The sequence below is a fragment of the Oreochromis aureus genome, linkage group 11, assembly GCF_013358895.1.
Source record: "Oreochromis aureus strain Israel breed Guangdong linkage group 11, ZZ_aureus, whole genome shotgun sequence".
In the NCBI taxonomy this organism is placed as follows: Eukaryota; Metazoa; Chordata; class Actinopteri; order Cichliformes; family Cichlidae; genus Oreochromis; species Oreochromis aureus.
In genome coordinates this window covers 32,143,971-32,163,421 of record NC_052952.1, presented here as the reverse complement: position 1 = coordinate 32,163,421, position 19,451 = coordinate 32,143,971, and the positions used below count along the sequence as shown (strand labels likewise).

Sequence of the window (19,451 nt, the reverse complement as noted above, 5' to 3'; positions counted from 1 at the left end):
ATGCCTTGCCTGCTAGCATCTTGCACCCTGCTGTTATGTGCTGGATTGTCTCTGGGGCATCTTTACACAGCCTGCACCTGGGGTCTTGCCTGGTGTGATAGACCCCAGCCTCTATGGATCTTGTACTCAGAGCTTGTTCTTGTGCTGCCATGATTAGTGCCTCTGTGCTGTCTTTCAGTCCAGCTTTGTCCAGCCACTGGTAGGATTTCTGGATATCAGCCACCTCCTCTATCTGCCGGTGGTACATACCGTGCAGGGGCCTGTCCTTCCATGATGGTTCCTCGCCTTCCTCCTCTTTCTTGGGTTTCTGCTGCCTGAGGTATTCACTGAGCACGCTGTCAGTTGGGGCCATCTTCGTGATGTATTCGTGGATGTTTCTTGTCTCATCCTGGACTGTGGTGCTGACACTCACCAGTCCCCGGCCCCTTCCTTCCGCTTAGCATACAGCCTCAGGGTGCTGGACTTGGGGTGAAACCCTCCATGCATGGTAAGGAGCTTTCTTGTCTTTGTGTCAGTGGCTTCTATCTCCTCCTTTGGCCAGCCTATTACCCCAGCAGGGTACCTGATCACGGGCAGGGCGTGGGTGTTGATGGCCCGGATCTTGTTCTTACCGTTCAGCTGACTCCTCAGGACTTGCCTGACCCTCTGCAGGTACTTGGTGGTTGCAGCTTTCCTAGCGCCCTCTTCATGGTTCCCATTCGCTTGCGGGATCCCCAGGTACTTGTAACTGTCCTCTATATCTGCAATGTTGCCTTCTGGTAGTTCAATCCCCTCAGTTCTGACTACCTTCCCTCTTTTTGTTACCATCCGACTACACTTCTCCAGTCCGAACGACATTCCAATGTCATTGCTGTATAGCCTGGTAGTGTGTATCAGTGAATCGATGTCTCGTTCACTCTTGGCATACAGCTTGATGTCATCCATGTACAGGAGGTGGCTGACAACCGCTCCGTTTAAGTAGTCGGTATCCGTAGCCAGTCTTGTTAATGATCTCACTGAGGGGTTCAGGCCTATGCAGAACAGCAGTGGGGACAGAGCATCTCCTTGGTAGATCCCGCACTTGATGGTGACTTGTGCTATGGGCTTGGAGTTGGCCTCTAGTGTTGTACGCCACATCCCCATTGAGTTCCTGATGAAGGCTCTTAGGGTCCTGTTGATCTTGTACAATTCTAGGCATTCCAGTATCCAGCTGTGGGGCATTGAGTCATAGGCCTTCTTGTAATCAATCCAGGCAGTGCACAGGTTGGTCAGTCTGGTCTTGCAGTCTCGGCTGACCGTTCTGTGTACCAGTAGCTGGTGTTTTGCGCCTCTGGTATTCTTGCCAATCCCTTTCTGTGCCCCTCTCATGTATTGACCCATGTGCCTGTTCATCTTAGCCGATATGATGCCTGACAGGAGCTTCCATGTAGTACTGAGGCAGGTTATTGGTCGGTAGTTGGATGGGACCGGTCCCTTCTTGGGGTCCTTGGGGATCAGGACCGTCCGACCTTCGTTAGCCATTCCGGTGTCTCTCGTTATATATATATATATATATATATATATATATATATATATATATATATATATATATATATATATATATATATATGTATGTTACATAGATGTAAATAATTACTGGGTATAGGCCTCGTTAAGACCATATCTTTGAAATTCACATAATTAAATTAAGCTCATGTGCACACACAGGAAGTGATTTGCTCGTCGTGTATCACCTTGTCACTAAAGGCTGCTGAAGTGGACTTTCCAAGCACTGGTTGCCTAGGTAACCCTCAAACATATACTATATAGCCAAAGTATTTGGCCACCTATACATTACACATACAGGAGCTGTTGGGCCATGGAAACCAAAGCCATAAAGCTGCTGGGTGTACAGCTGTGCTGATTGTAAAGCCAGCAGAGTCAGCAGAGCGTTCAAGTTCTGTAAGCCATGGTGGTTTCAAATACTTCCACTTACAGTTGATTGAAGAATATCAAGAAGAAATTTGTCAGATTTGGTTCATGTAATAATATAACACACTCAACTTCAGTGAACTCTTTAGAATGGCCCATTCTTTCACAAATGTTTGTATAGGCAGCCTGCATGGCTAGGTCATGCTATACACCTGAGCTAACTGTACTAAAAACACCTGAATTCAAAGATTCAGAGGCGTGGCCCAATATTTTTGTCCACAGGTGTTTGTGGTTATTCAGTCATTTGCCTCAACATTGAGAAAACTTGGGACCTGCCCATTTTGCACTACTACCCATTTCGGTCCCTCGTTTATCGCGGGAGTTATGTTCTAAAAATAACCCGCGATATATTAAATCTGCGAAGTAGCCAGCTTTATTTTTTATAATTATTATAGATGTTTTAAGGCTGTAAAACCCCTCACTACACACTTTATACACTTTTCTTAGACAGGCATGAACATTTTCTCACTTTTCTCTCTTGTTTAAACACTCAAAGTTCAAACCTTCGTAGAAAAATAAGTCCAGTATTGTAGAATGGAAACAAAGATCAAACCCTGTTTTCAGGTCCAGATCATGGGAATAGAGCAGGTGCCAGGGAATTCAACATTAATGAATCAATAATACTAACAATAATAATAATACAGCAGCACGGTGGCACGGTGGTTAGCACTGTTGCCGCACAGCAAGAAGATCCTGAGTTCAATTCCACCATCACACCATCCACACCATCTTTCTGTGTGGAGTTTGCATGTTCTCCCCGTGTTTGCGTGGGTTCCCTCCGGGTACTCCGGCTTCCTCCCACCGTCCAAAGACATGCAGCTTGTGGGGATAGGTTAATTGGATAATTCAAATTGCCACTAGGTGTGAATGTGCGAGTGAATGTGAGTGCGAATGGTTGTCTGTCCCTGTGTGTTGGCCCTGCGACAGACTGGCGACATGTCCAGGGTGTACCCCGCCTCTCGCCCTATGACAGCTGGGATAGGCTCCAGCGCCCCCCGCGACCCTGAAAAGGACAAGCGGAAGCGAATGGATGGATGGATGAATCAATAATATGGAAGCAGAGGAAGCAAGAAGAATGAGCTGAATAAAGTCTGACTTATCTGACTGTTTTGTTTCGCTTAATGCACATTATAATCCGGTGTGCCTTATGGTCCAAAAAATACGGTAACTTCTACCTTCCTTTAGCATGTCCACAAGTTTCGTCGGCATTGTTGTGTTTGTTGGGGAGAAAACTTACAAATATACAGTAGAGCACGTCAGTCACACTGCTAGCGATCAAAGATTTATGTAAATTTGACAAGTTGAACGCATTCTGTACTGTACAGGAGACACAGCACGAGATTGATTGACAATGGTCTACAGCCAATCAGGACGCAGAACACAATGTGCTGTAACAAAAAAAAAAAAAAAAAGCATGCAAAACTGCACCCAAAATTAATGCGCGAAACAGCGAGGCCGCGAAAGGTGAACCGTGTTATAGTGAGGGACCACTGTACTAGCATTTTTCACGCCAGTTCAAGACGCTGAATCTCTGCTATACTGTACTCACTGTGACTCACTTCCTTAAAATGTCTATCCACACATCTACATGCTCTAAACCCTAATTAAATCGAGATAACGTTACTTAGATGAACAAAGTTAACAGTGGTAGTGCTTTGGGTTATGTTTTGTTCATAGGTTGAGTTAAATATTTTATTTTGTAAATAAAAGTCAGTCTTTAACAGCTGAAATAAAAGACATTCTAGGGTTTTTACACACCTTAAATAAACTCAGCGCAATAATGCTGTTAATTAATGGTTTCATATTATTTACATGGCTTCAGGCACTTTAGTAACACATTTGTCTATGGTTTACACATCAGCAGGGAGCTGTCAGTTTCAGTTTGTTTGGTGGCCGTGTGATTTAGTTTAATGTATAAGTATCAATGTGAACGGGTTAAAATTTCATCACTTAATTGTTTATTTATCTTTTTACGTTCCTAAAGCTTGCCACCTATGTGCACATTTCTGCCTGCACGTTTACTTCAGTTTATACCTTTTTTGTTGCGTATGTGTCTGTGTGTGCTCCCACTGAGCTGAGGACAGGGCCACAGGTGAGATCCCTCTAAATTACACACAAATGGTCATTAATTATAGATGACACTTTGGTCGCAGAAATGATTTCATCCTCAAATGAGGGCAGCCTCCACTGAGGTCCACCATGCTTGTGTGTGTGTGTAATTGAGTGTGTGTAATAGTGCCATCACCTGTGGCACTGCTTCCAGCTCAGCAGGAAATGCATACACACCTACATGCATACACACACATTAACATGGGCTGTCTGGTGTGTGTGCGTTGGTGAATCCAGCAGCCCCATCCAGCACAACGAAGTGCTTTGATGAACATACTCATTATGCTAAAGAGTGCTTCATGCCTGGGCTTCCCTGTGCCTTCAGGAAAGGTTAACTCAGGATGGTTACACAGCACAGCAAGAACCTGTGGGCACACAGGGGCAGAGAGGCTCTGGAGGAGTGTGCTGACGGTGTTAGATGTCTCAGGACCAAAAATAGATCCGGGTAAGCAGAGCAAATATCAGCGGAACATCAAGGTGCCATGACGGATGCCACAGAACAAACAAACATTGCAGGTGAGGCCACAGCAGTTTTCACACTGCAGCTGAAAGGTCCCAAATCAGATGTTTTCCCTCACAGATCTAAAATCATCTGATTAACGTGGAAAATGCTGCCCAGAGACGTCATTGTTTTTATCATGTTATCATTGTTTTAGTAAAAAGTGATGCCAATTGGAAAAACCTGAATGTAAATCATATTTAACATACAGTTATATGAATAAGAAAGTTTTCACAGGACTCTATGCAATCTTGGTTTCAACCCATGATTCAGCAACGTGAAGAACTACCTTTAGCAGCAACATAATGAAGTAATTGCTTTCTGTATGACTTTATCAGTCTCAGACATTTTTCCCCATTCTTCTTTACAACATTACTTCAGTTCATCAAGGTTTGCAGCATTTATTTATTTCCAGCTCCCTTAACGTCCCTTCACAGCATTTCAGTTGCATTGATATCTGGACTTGACTGGACTATTGCAACATTTTCAGCCACTCTGTTACAGATTTGCTGACCCAATTTCAGTCAGGCTTTAGCTTTAAGGACAGATGATCTCAAAATTTGACTCTAGGATACTTCAGTATATTAAAGAGTTCATGCTCAGTGACTGCCAAATGCACAGGTTCTGTGGTTGCAAAAGAAGCCCAAATCATTGACAATGAGGATGAAGTGTTTGTGCCGATATGCTGTGATTAATTTTCTCCAAACGTGGGACTGTGCATGATGACCAGGCCTCTCCACTTTGGTCTCATTTGTCACAGAAATTTTTTTGTTAGTTGTTAATTTTTTGTTAGTTTTATTTAGAGAGAAGAGGCTTTCTCCCTAGCCATATTAGTCTTTCTCTAATAGTACTGCCATGAACCTTAACATTTAACATGCTGCCTGAGGGCTGTAGATGTAGCAGTCTTTTGTTCAGCATTACATGGTCTAACCCTGGGCTGAATTTTGATGAAATACCCACTCCTGGGAAGACTGTGGTATTGAGTTAACACACACCTGAAAGCTAGAGAACAACAAACTGCCATTTATCCATCCAACCATTCTCTTTTTATCCAATTCTGGGTCGCAGGGGGCTGGAGCCTATCCCAGCTGCCATAGAGAAAGAGGCAGGGTACACCCTGGACAGGTCCCCAGCCTGTGGCAGGACTTACACAGAGACACAGACAACTATTCATACTCACATTCACACGTACAGCCAATTTAGAATCACCAGTAACTGCAAGACTTTGGACTGTGGGAGGAAACTGGAGTACAGAGAGAATACCTACACAGACGTGAGGGGCAAACTCCACACAGAAGGGCCCCGGCCAGATGGTAAAAAAGAAAGAGCTTTTCAATCTATAACAAGTGTTTCATTCATTTTCTTGATTACCAGGTTGACAAATCTTATCCCAACTAAGCTCAATGATAGCTACAGCCACAATGGACATTTTAAATGCAGTTATTTAGACAAGTACAAATGGTGGCCTATATATAAAGTCTTCATTTTAACACTCTTAAACAATTCTGGTTAGGTGAGGTTAGGGTTAATGGACTGGTATTTTCACAGTGTTTTTCTACGGTTACACTTCTATTTGACAAGCCTCATCCAAACATCCACATGCACATTAATATAGCAGATTATTTGATAACTGACATTCTGATTCCCGTTTAGTATCTTATCCAGGGACACTTTAACATGCCCATTGTTTATATACAGTCTACATGGCCTTCTTTTCCTAGATTTAACCATGCTATAGCCACAATGTGTGGATACTATATAAAATGAGGCTTGAAACAAGACTATAATAAATGCATTGTTCTGTTTAGTACTCTTATTCTTATTGTGCATGTTGAATTCTTCATATCGTTGTGGTGGAACAATGGTTCAAGACTATCACACCGCATGTGATTACACTGGGTTCTATTGTGCACTGTTTTTTCTGGTGTTACACATTGCAATTAAGTCTTAGAGCAGCTTATATCAATTAGGGTAGGTAATTTCAACAAGAATTTGTAAGCTGTAGGGAAATTCAAACAAGTATTGTTTAAGTAAAATGTGCTAAACACTGGAAAAATAATTACAAACTGATAACAAAGAAAACAAAAAGGCTGAGTTGATTGTTTAGGAAATGTACAACTATCAAGCCAGAACATTTTTACCAATCATTCTTAAGGGAAGACAGAAAAACTATCTTTCTTGTGGCTGTTATTTTGCCTCAATTTGCTGTCACTTTATTTCATATGAGTTACATTGTGTAAAAAAATGATAGAAGTGTAAACTGTACCAGGGTTGTGCCAAATCTGAGCACTGGTTAGAACACGAAAAAAGTTAAGAGTATAAAAGAATGAAACTGTACACAAAAAACAAAAGTTATTAATTTCTCAACTCTCTGCTTCTCTGCCTCTCTTTCCTTGTTTCTCTCATCATCCATCTCTCCCCTCAGAGTTAGAGATTAGTGTGTAATTACATGGGAGATCAGCAAAAAATGGGGGGGAAAGGGACCAGTATATTTTAACAAGGCGGTCGAGGAGGAGTGGCATGAGGGGGAGGAGGTGGCGCGGCCCTCGTCACGGGCCGACTGATTGTCTGCTTTTAATCCTCGACCTCATTATCACCTCCAGGTCCGGCAGTGGCAGTAAATGAATCTATCTGCCGAGTGTCAAATCTTCACACCTTCACCCTGGTAATCACCCCAAGGTGCAAATACAAGAGATAGAAAGAAGGAGAAAATGGAAGGAGAGAGAGAATATGACCCCAGCATTTCATCAACAAAATCCCCTCATTTCATAATTAGTGCTGCTCATTAATTATGTTATTTCTCTGGCAATAAAGCTGGTTAAACATGTAGTTTCTTTAAGGTCACAGCAGTGACATAAGTATATAGATCTTTGTTCATAAAACACCTATTACTGCTGTTATATAAAAACAGTCACGCTTTGACATTTCTCTCTTCACACATTGTACTGATGTCTCATATGTTACTTTTTATTATATATTGTGACCTTGAAACTAAATCTGGAGCAAAGGCAAAGCATCAAAAAGGATGATAGATAAACAATGGGTACATTTTAAATATCAGTATTAAGATGGCATTCTTAGCTTTGCATTGAAGTTTATTAACTGGAGATTTATAAAACTGCAGACTTTGCTTGTATTCTTAAAGTGATATCAAAAGAGAAGTACATTCATCTGTTTATTAACACAAGTATCTAATTAACCAATAGCATGGTATAATTTCAGAGGATTTAGGCAAGTAGACATGGTCAAAACAACCTCCTGAAGCTTAAACAAAGCATTAGAACGGCGAAGAAAAAGGATTCAAATGTCAATGTCAGATGGGCTAGTCTGACTATATGAGAAACTGCTGATCAACTGGGAATTTCCCACACAACCATCTTTGGGGTTTACAGAGAATGGTCCAGAAAGAAGAAACTATGAAGTCAGCGACAGTTCTCTGGGTGAAAATACCACTTTTTGATATCAGAGGTCAGAGCAAAGCTCAAATAATTTTAAACTGGTTTCTTGAACACAACAACTGACTCGCTCAAATGCCCTCTACAGTCACCAGATATTAGTCCAATAGAGGACCTTTATAATGTGATGGAATGGGAGATTCCCATCACAGGGTGTGTAGCTGACAAATTTACAGCTTCTGTGTGATACTATCATGTCAATATGGACCCAAATCTCTAAGAAAGTTTCTAGCACCTTGTCGAATCTTTGCTGTGAAGAATTAAAGCAAAAAAGGGGGTCAAACCGAAATGAGTAGAAAGGACAATAAATCAAGAAAATCAAGAAATCCTTTAATTTAAGATTCATAAAAAATATAATTTACCATATATTTTTCCTAGGTAAATTCCCTGCAACACAAATAGTATGCATATTAAACACAGAAAAAGGAAAATTGCAATTTTAATTTATACATCCTCCGATAAGAATTAATCAGTTATAATACGAATGGAAACCGTATGTTGCATTGTCTCAGCTCTAAAGACCGTGTGCACGTTCTGTGTATATATATTTTTTTTTACCCTAACGCAACATTTGATTCTTTATAATAAAACTACAAAAAGAAAAAATGGATCTTTCTAAACCTATTTTATAGTAACAATGTTTCCATTTCTTCTTATTGAAATGCTGCTTAAACTTAAAAGGAATATTCCCTTTACTTTTTTTTATTTTATAGAAAACTGTAAGTATCATTAAATATCTCTGTATAGTGACAATTTTTTTAAGTGAAACCTTAAAGTGAATTAATATATTAAATCAGTTTCATGATTTTTGAATACTATTAAAAACATTGTACTTGCTCAGTCTTCTTTAATTCGCTTTGCACCAACGCCTACTTAATAACAGTGGAATGAAATCTTCCCCTCAAGACATGCAACCCTTTGCTTCAGTTGTCATAGAAGTTCCTGAAAAAGAGCTTCCAGCTGCAGGAAAATGACTCAGTGATAAGTTGCAATATACTTCCAATGGACATAAGCCCTTTGGACAAATCTAACAAAATCTATGCTACCTTGAAAAACTATAATCATGCATTATTGAATTGGCAAGGATAGTGTGTAATAGAGAGATCCTAAACTCATTCCCCTGTGTGAATTATTAATTGAATTCAAATAACAGACAGAATAATTTTCTTAAAATATCTCAATCATTTTTCACTAGGGCTTAAGATGGGGTAAAACAACAGAGATGCAGTCTGTATGTCTAAAATGTAGACGCACAATGTGATGGAGTGCGATAAACAGGAAAATAATTTACCAGCATCTGCAAAGGATGTGGCACCATGTTGGAGTGGATGATGACCACATAACACCCTCTTTGTTTAATGAGGAAATTCAGAGTTGATATAGTCCTTTCTTGCTTGCTGGCTCTTTTCCAACATGTTGCCACATCTGTTGTAATCATTGTCAGCGTTGACTAACAGGCCCGTGTTTATTTGAAACCCCCTTCACTGCCGCTTGGACCATTTCACTGGCTTATCTGCATGTTCGTGCAGCAGAAGGATAGCTGGCTAAATGTTGTACTAAGGCCAGAGTAAAATATGATAATGAGTACAAATGGGATTATTAGGAGGCTGTGTGTCATCAGTCTGACTGATCCATGATGTCAAACTAGCCAAGCAAATTCAATTAGGCCTGCAATTACTCCCTGGCGCTAGTGGAGATGTATTGGAGATGTTAAATATTGATGGAAACATAGATGCCACATTTTTTCATCTCCAAAGGTGAACGCATCTCCTCAAGGTAATCACAAATGCTAAACATGTAGCCTGTCCATTCATCCTGCTGAGAAGAAACATGTTGTGCTGTCATAAAAAGGGTCAAACAGAGGTTGTGCAAATGCACTGCACGTTTATTTAGACTGTGAAAAATGCGTGATTTGATTTCTCGGATATTTTCTTTTTATGTTTTATGAACTAAAGATTTATTTATGTTGAGCTTCTTGGTAGAAATGACCTATCATAATGTCCTTCCTTTTTTGTACCGACATATATAAGAATAAAGGTGGAGGAGTTTGTTGTTAGACAAGGGTGGTAGATGAACAAATTTGAACCTTGCAATGTCACATAATAGTTTTTATTCCAAGAAAGAAATAAACAAGAGACTAGATAATCACAAACTCTGTACTTTTGCAATCACTGCCACACTCATTAAATGATGGTGTACCATCCAAAAATAGGCAGGGGGTCCAATACAACTTATAAGTGAGACAGATTTTTTCCCCTGATTCCCTTCACTAGCAAATTACAATGCTACAGATCAACAATACTGTGCAAAAGTCTTAAGTCACCTTTCCTTTCTTGATATTTAAAAGGAAAATGTGAAATGGGTGTAGCAATTTGGTATGAAAACCTTGATTGAACTGAACTCTCTTACACAAACTTTCTTGTAATTTCTTTAAGCAGCCTTCAGGAACAATTCTCCAGGCTTCTTGAATGACATTCAAATGTCTTCTTTGGATGTCAGCTGCTTTTTATTCCATTTTGTCAAGATGACCCCACATGGTGTGCGCTCTGGGGAGGCCAGTCCATGACTGATGATGCTTTTTTGTGTGTTTTAGGGATTATTGTCATGCAACAGTAGATGGATCAATTGAAAGGACAGATGTATATCTCAGGTCCTGTGTCAGGTCTTTGCTGGATATTTGCTTATATGACTTTCAGATACTGTTCCTCTACTGTAGATAGTTTTTGCCCTTGGATTTGCCATTTCCATTTCCTTCTAGTTGAGGACACTACTGGGGGACACCACATGCCAAGATATATATCTCAGCATGTCCATGATTTAGTTTTCAGGTAGTAACTCTCTTGGAATCACCCCATTGGTGCACTAATTATTATATTACTAATTACTAATATTATGTCAAACTGTTTTATCTTAGATAAAGAAATGGGAACAAGGACTGCAAAGTGTGTAAAGATAAAATTTTAAAAATTGCTTCTTTGTTAAGCTGTCTTTCAGAGGACACTAGTTTTCATTTTGCAGAAAAAAGGTGTCAGACACAATCAGCCAATGTCCCAAAAACAAACAAAAAAATAACAAAACAAATTAACAAAAAAACCCTCTCCTAAAAACAAAACAACTAAAACCTTTTAAAGGCCTTTAGAAAGACTAGAGAACTATTGCTCTTTAATAAATTACCAGAAAATCTAGCACATAGTGAAACAGGAGGAGCACAGTGAGGCCATGAAACTTCCATAGTGCTAGGATTGTATGGACAAGTTAGTGAAGAGAGTGCTAGGTAAACCCAAACCAGACAGTAGATCTATATGTATTAACTGCAGTCAATATTTTCAAAAAAACAATGCAACAAAAGGATGTTTCAAACAATGCCTGTTTGGGTACATCTACAAAATAGTGGTCCAACTGAAAAACTGGGGAATCTGTAATCAGGCTTCAGCTGTGTCTAGGCCACATAAACACGGAGCGCTGAGGATAAGGTAACTATAAAAATGTTGCTGTTTCTGTTAAGAACACTTTAGTCCTAATGATCTATAAGTGTCCAGAAGCTATCGCAGGTAAGCTCATACGGAAAAAAGGGAAAAAATCAGCATAAAAATCAATAAAAATCAATAAAAGAAGCAAAGCATTTAAAGAGCAAAGAGAGGAAGCGTCCACACTCACAAAAGGGGGAGGAGAACAAAACAGAAACATACCTGCTGTTAAACTTCTCAGGGTGTTTCTCTCTCATAACATGGAAACGATGTGCGATTGAGGCATCCTGAAAGAGACAATAAAATTGTATGTTTTATTTAAGCAAGTTAGTGTAATAGTTTAACAACAGATCATAAGTGAATTACATTCTTGCAACCTCTAGTTTTGGACACTGCAGTGTATGGAACTCTAGGTAAAAAAATAAATTAATAAATAAATAAGCTCTTCTCTATGACAGAGTATTAGGACCTCATTAAGAAAAAAATGTATTTATCATTTTGAGGTTAAAGTCAAAATTCTGAGAATAAAATCAAAAATCTATTTTGAGAAAAAAGTCGAAAGGTGGAGATTACAGTTATTCTTTCAAGACAAGCCAGTTTTAGTAACAAGGAAGGCAATGATTTCCCTTTTAGCACATAAACACAGTGCGGTGATAACGTGTAAGGACGTTGAAAAGATGGTGCAGAAAGCTGCAAATGGTCAGATGGAAAAAACCACACAAAGTTGGAAGAGTGGATTTGTACGAAATGAAATGACTGGTAATGGACAGATGCAAGGTTATAGATGGTTACACCCTCGTGCAATAAAGAGGATGTATGTTGTATCACAAGACAGCAGATCAATTTGTTTCACTAAATCATCCACACGAGGAATTTTGTAGAGGGTACAGTCTTGAAAAAACAACTGTAATCAGCACATTTTAAGTTTTTTCTCGAAATTTCGACTTTATTTTCAAAATGATCTTTGATATATTTTTTTAATGTGGCCCTGATAATCCTCTGTACTTCTGTCATTACAACAATTAACATGCAAAATTTTAATACGTTAAAGTTTAAATTTATGTCAGCTGATATTTGGAGATGGTAGTTTAATCCACACTTCTCAAACATTGTGGGCACATCTTGGATGTCCATGGTGTTTATCTCTAAAAGATTATAGGAGCTGTAGTACGCAGAAGGTTGCTAAGCTTTGGATGAAGTTGACAGAGACCCTGATGAAAGCATGCTGCTTCCATACGGCTAATTAATTAAACACATACTGCTCCTAACCATCCTACAGGATGCTCCTGAAACCTCAGCAACCAAGTTGTTTTCTCTCTGCCTTTCTCTATATGTCACTCACGACTCTTCTCTCTGCAGTTCAGATTTTCTCTAGTCTACTTCTAAACCTAAATACCTATAATCACTCCTCATTCTCTCACATGACAAAGGTTTTTGTTGATTAATGACAATAACATTTTGAATATTGCACAGTTTTGCATAAAATCACAATGCAGTCAAAGGTATTTTTAAATAAACGATTTAAATGTGTATGAAGTGTTTCATTTTAGTTTACCTGTAATCTCATTTTTGAAATGAAAAAATGACGACTGCCTACTAATAAATTTCCTTTCAAAGTGGTATATTTTCTTTGTATTAACCTGGGCATTAACTGTTTAAATGTACTGGAGCACAGCACCGCAGTTTGAGTTGAAATATACTGGATATTTTAATATCAAAGAGCATTTGTGCAAAAATGCTAAACAGGGACACCAGTAAGCAGGTGAACAAAACATATGAACTCAAATATGCCGTAAAGTATGCACAAAACCTCTCAGGGCGTGAGGCCTGACTCTAATGAAGGAGAAATAACAGTAAAATTTCCTTTAATTTACACTTCCAAGTCCGTGTCAGCAGAAAAACGTGTGCTGGCCTTTGTGAAAAACTCTGATGAAAACTTATCTTGCTCTGAAGACATCTCAAGAAAGAGTGGGGGAAAAGTTGCTGTAAACTTTCTGGGCTTGTTCCTCGCCCCCCCTCCGCTGAAGCAATCTGTTTTGACCCACTCCATTTTGAGTGGCACTATTGAAACAGCACCTACAGGGAGGACCCCCTGCTAGCTCTCTGTACAGAAATTTAGAAGAAGCCAAAAGAGAAAAATCAATGGAGTTTCTCTTGATGTCTCTTCAAGACGCTGTAAGCAGAAGACCAAAAGATTTCTTCAAGATCCCCGCAGACTCGCCTCACGCTTCCATCGTGAGCAAGAAAGGTGAGGTGATGGATATATCTGAGAGATTGTAACTTGATTTTCTTACAAACAGGACAATAGCTGCAAACAAGAGAGCAAAAGCCAGGAGAGGTTGTCTCCCCTTTGGTTTGGGGTCTATTATCTGAGATCTGTACAAGTGGAGCTGTGGCTTTGCAACAGTAAACAGCGATTTCAAGCAACCCAGAGTGGATAAAGCACTTTGTCGTTCTACAGTTTGTTTGCTTTAAATTGTAAAACTTAAATAAGAAACACTCTAATGCTCCTATAACCTATAACAAAATACAGAACATTTACAGTATTCACATATAGTATATATAACAAAATATAATTCTATCTGTACAAATGTTTGATAAAAACATGAAAAATAGTCAAATGATTAAAGTCATATACAAATTTACAAAGATAAGAAAAACCTCTATCCAAAACAAAAACAAAAATATTATTATATTGGCTTTGATTTACAGTTAGGCAATAATTTGGGCTAAAATGAAATAGTTATCACCATCACGTTGCTTGGTTGGTTCCAAATCTCACAATGTTCATTCTTTTCATTTTTGATTCAGAAACACAAACAAAAACAGAAAACTGATAGAAACAACCCCACCTGGAAAGCTTCTGAAACAAAATCACTTTGTGCTTTTGATGTTTTGTTTTACCTCCTAAATTATTTTATGAAAATCAATTTTGACCAATATAAAATCTAAAATTGAAATTTGTGAATTACAATACTGTAATATTCTGAATATAAAATTATTTTCTTTCCATTCTTGTAATAAATTACAAGAGAACAGCAGGTGAATAGCTATTTTTTTCTTCTTTGCCCATTGTTTTCTTTCAAGGGTATAAAATGACAATGTTTCAGGTTTTCTTTGTGCCAAACATGACTTATCATGACTAAAAGATATTTATCTTTTAGTTTCAAATGTTTAATTAATATATATTTATGTTTATCTTACACATTAGTTTGCAGAATTTGATAAATAACTTTTAAAAATTGTTGTAAGTTACAAAGAGCTTTCTTGGTTCAGTGTAATTTTAGCTGTTCTGTAAAATTGAGTTAAAAACATCAACTAGATGATGTGAAATTTGATTTTTTCATCTACTCCCTCAGAGTTCAAACGTGAGCTTGGAATCACAGTTATTAAGAAGTGTCCTTAAAGAGCTCAGAAAACGGGGTAAACTGGGTCAACTGTATTACGTAGGTTACTGTGTTTGTCTAACCGTATACATTTTACCAGTTTTCTGACTGTATTTGCAAAAACAACACAATAAAACACAAATATGACAGGAGTAGTGGGCCAAAGCTTGAACACATGTATGACACATTCTTATGCACTGACCCCCTCACAGGTCTGATGTGCCGTCAGCTCACTCACTCTCTCTTTCTCCCCCCCAGCTGCCCTCAAATAATTACCAATGTAAAAATCTGGCACCCAAATTAATACAGGACATGTGTAATGTCCTCTCATAGCTCAAAGTTTAGTCCAATTATGAGTGGGCTTCAGCGGTTTGATGTGCCTTTCACTACAGTGGAGAGTAATGGCTTTGACAGGAGTGCCAGGGTCATTAGGGCGACTGACTGCATTATGGTAGCGGAGTGCGCTCAGTGATTAGTTCTGTCTCTCACCCCTGGCCCTGATTGAGATCATTACACTTCACGTCACTTCCACATCCTCCCAAAGGGATGGCGTCATTAATTCTCAATCCAACTGGGCCATGGCAGAAGGTTAGGCTGGAAGAATTCAAGAAAAGGCGAAAAAGATGGGCCTTCTTTTTTTTTTTTAGAAGAACTACCTGTGCTGTGGGACAAGAATGATATCAGATAAAGTATTGTTCTTTTGTTCTTCAGTTACTATAATTCACTATTGGTGACTGACCAGTATCAGAGCAATCAGACAAGTTTAAACACCTCTGGCCTTTATTACAGAGGGAGATAAGAAAGAGAGACAGAAAATACTAGAAGAGATGATGGCCAAAATCTGTCTGGTATGTGCCATAACCACTCTGCTTTTAGGATCCTCCAAATGAATACAAATTTAAAAGGACTCATGGAAATGACTTTCAAGCATATGTTGGCAGTGACAGTCATCGTCCGAGTTGGCTGCTATTGCTGATCTTTTGATTTCAACAGTGTCATTACAGAAACAATCTACTCTTCATCTGCATAATCTCTGAAGTAATTATTAGCTTGACTTGTCGCATAATCTTTAATGTAATTCTCTCATTCAACGGAAAGCAAAAAATTTGATGCAAACAAAATATTGTATCACACTCAAATCCATAGAGAGCTCAAAGTCTTCTTAATCCCCCACAAACAACTTCATTTGTCATCATCGTGCCCACTGTATACTAATCCCACCAACAGAGCAAAGACAATAGGGGTTATAATGAGTTTATGAACCAAAGATGTCAGGCCAAAGACGTTTTCTCTTAATGTTTGCTTCAACAAGAAGGAATGATTAAAGCATTAAAACTTCACTTTTTTTTTAGAGTACTGCACGTTTGGTTGACTGCACATACTAACATTAAAATCCACCACATTTGGAGCAAAATTATGCATCTTTATGTTTCAGTCACACAAGTGTAAAAAACAGGATGGCAGCCTCCTTGCAACTAGGTAAAATCAATGGTCACCTGGTGACTACGCTGAAGATTTTCACATTTGGCAATCAATTGCGAGTAATTGCTGCAACCAACTCGTCACCTACAGGTTGAGTGTGATACCCTACTTTGGATTGCACAACTCACAATTATTAGGAAGGGAACCTGACTCCCCGTAACTGGTGAGTCAAAACGACTTGAGTCAACTAGTTATCAAATGGTTTATTCTAGTTATAGTTCTATATAATAGCAAGGTTGCAGAGCACCACAGTGCAGAGTTAAATTGCCAACCTGCACCTAGTCTGTCATTGTCTGCAATACATTTGTTATTTTTGCCAATTTATTACTGTTAATCACCAGATTATAGAAACACATTCAATGAATTGCCAACTTGCCCTCATTCAGTGTCAAACCGATAGTAGACTGACTCTGTTTTACTGGTTTGACACAACAAAGCCGCTTTGAAGATGACAACTGGCTGTGAGTGGTCACAGACCTGGTCCTTGCCTTCAAAGCAACCATTTCAAAGGCAACAAGATCACAAGTTTATTGCACACAATTGCAATTATTTTGGTTGAGTTGCAGTCTCCAACCATTGTTTTCTCTATCACTTAAGTTAAATGTTCAGTGAAAAAGAATGAAACCCAACTCTACGACTGCTCAAAGCTACATGTTGTACCTTTAAAACAATCGCAGTCTTGCCAAAGCAGAAGTATCAAAAATTTCTTGAATGACCACTTTTAGGCACCAAAAAGACAGTTAACACCAGTTTCGAAGTTCGAAGCAAGAAATAACCATGTCTCTCTGGCAGTTTGGGAAAACAGAAGAAAAAACTGTTTTATCTTAACTCTTTGGGGGTGAATTTTTGTGCAGTATAACTCACTTTTTAAAATGCATTAAGGGTTAATGTTATGCATTGTTAGGTAACAGGTCAGTGTTGACACAGCTGGCTACATGAATTGTGCTACTAAACTGTGTTATTGATACATTATGTCTGCATGATACATGCATATCTATGCATGCCTATCGATACACTTTGCTAACAAAGATAGCAAGTGTTAACTTTAGTTGACTTAGTACTCTACCCTGCATTCAAACATAGTCACTTCTGACTTTGAAGAAAAAAGATCATGGTGCACAGTTGCAGCTATTATGAGAGCACACAAAACAAAAGATGCCTTCATTTGCATTTGGCTGAATGTTGTTTTTGCCATCAACAATCTCTATTACAAATCAAGTAGGCTAAAATGTACCATTTTACCATAATGATGACAAATGCTAATATATAAATGATATTATATAATTTGATAGCAATACATTTTTTTTCTTGTTTTGTGATCACCTTTTTCAGAAGTCGATCTTTGAATGTTCACTTTTTTGTTGTTTCTGAAAATGTTACACAAATAAATCTGACTTGAAAGTTCCCCAAATGAAGCAGCAGATGAAGTAACTTGTATGTCTGACATTTATGCTAGGCTATTAATGCATTTGAACATTTGGATGAATGCTCTGGGATGTATTTCAAACTGTTACCACTTCCCCCTGAACACATCACCATATGTTCATCACTGTAGACAGATTACAGCTATTGTTCTCCTTTATCACAATGTTAACAAGACCCGTCCTCTAATATCCTCAAACATCGTCATTAAGAGCCCAGGCTGGAGGTGTTATTCAACTAACATTTCTAGGGCCATGCATCACTTATGTCCCTGCCATGGTCTCTACAAATCTGACAAACCCGAGCGACTCCCTCCTCTACCACCTGTAAATGTCAATTACCATATTTCCCCCTGACATTTATCAGTAATGGCTAACATGAGCTACGTGAAATCAGTGTCATTATGGTGCTGATGGACAGGGGAGGTGCTAATGGATGCGTAACTTCATGCAAATACACAACAGGCCCTGTTTATCGATCAGAGACGGTAGAGGTTTGAGCACATCTCAATAAAGGCCTAACCACAATGTGATCACAACAAATAAATTGACTGATTAGGCTGTTACTGCATGTACTCCACTCGCTGTTCCACTTTCTGTATTCAACCTTCCATAACAGTCAGAAACAAGAATTATTATACCTTTTTTTGTTTTTTCTAGGTTAAACTGTCTACTGGTATCATTCTTTGTCTGAGACTCTTTCTGAACCTTCCTTTGGTGTGTAAGGTGTAGAGAGGTGCCATATTCACGTTCTCTCAGCAGTGCACAAATGATAAATTGTCTCCACTTATACAGAGCCTTTACAGTATTTCAGCACAACACTTTCAATGCTTCCCATTCACCTGTTTACACATGCTCACACACCAATGGCCCTGGCCTCCCAGCAGAAACAGCGTGAGGTTCAGTATCTCGCTAAAGGTGAGGATCAAACTATCAGCCCAGTGATTAGTGGACAGCACATTCTATTACCCATGTGACCCGCACAAGGAAATTTATATTGTAACTGGTTCATCGTTGAGAGTCTTTATTGTGGTAGTTTTTATTGTTTATTATTATGTCTTGCATTGTGATATAAGCTTGTTAAAGCCTTTACACCCAACCTGGGAATGCAGCATCTATATAAGTTTAAATTGTAATCTTATTATTAGTTGTATTTATAGCAAGAATGTTTCAACACATCCCTTTACACATTGAGCATAAGGTTGCATTTTCGGTTTTCATTGTATTTTTTTTCTAACTAAAGCTAAAGTACTTTTTAAACCCATAAAATCTTTAATTTTATCTTACTTTGCACATTGGCTTTTTTTTACACATTGTTCTTTGTTTTTATAGTCTTAGCAAGTTTACTTATTCATAGATTTTTTTTAGTTTCAATCAAAAACAGTCAAAATATTTACGTTGCTGATTTTGATTATTAAAAATGTGTGAAGAAATAACACCAAAATCCCTGAGAATATGCAGATGCTAAACAGTTTACTGCTTTTTCTTTTGTTTGTTTCAACACAAGAGTCACATCTGACACCTAAAACGTGAGACTTACCCCGATCCCCTTCACAAGCAGGTGTTTTTGTAGTGAGAGGCATCATGCAATTGCTAAGCAACATGCAATTAGCTGCCATTTGTGTCTGTGCATAAACAATTATGCATAAAATCAAATACAAAGACTATTTACATTAAAATGT

The 19,451-nt window shown here is 38.5% G+C and overlaps 1 protein-coding gene across 2 annotated transcripts in view; it reads right to left on the bottom strand.

Moving 5' to 3' along the window:
* The window catches only part of dgkb (diacylglycerol kinase, beta), an 81,314-nt gene that overhangs the window by 21,739 nt on the left and 40,124 nt on the right, over positions 1-19,451 (bottom strand). For both annotated transcript variants that reach the window (XM_039620027.1, XM_039620028.1), the window contains one exon: positions 11,703-11,767. In XM_039620027.1, the coding sequence (XP_039475961.1) occupies positions 11,703-11,767 (65 nt within the window). The remainder of the gene's footprint in view (positions 1-11,702; positions 11,768-19,451) is intronic.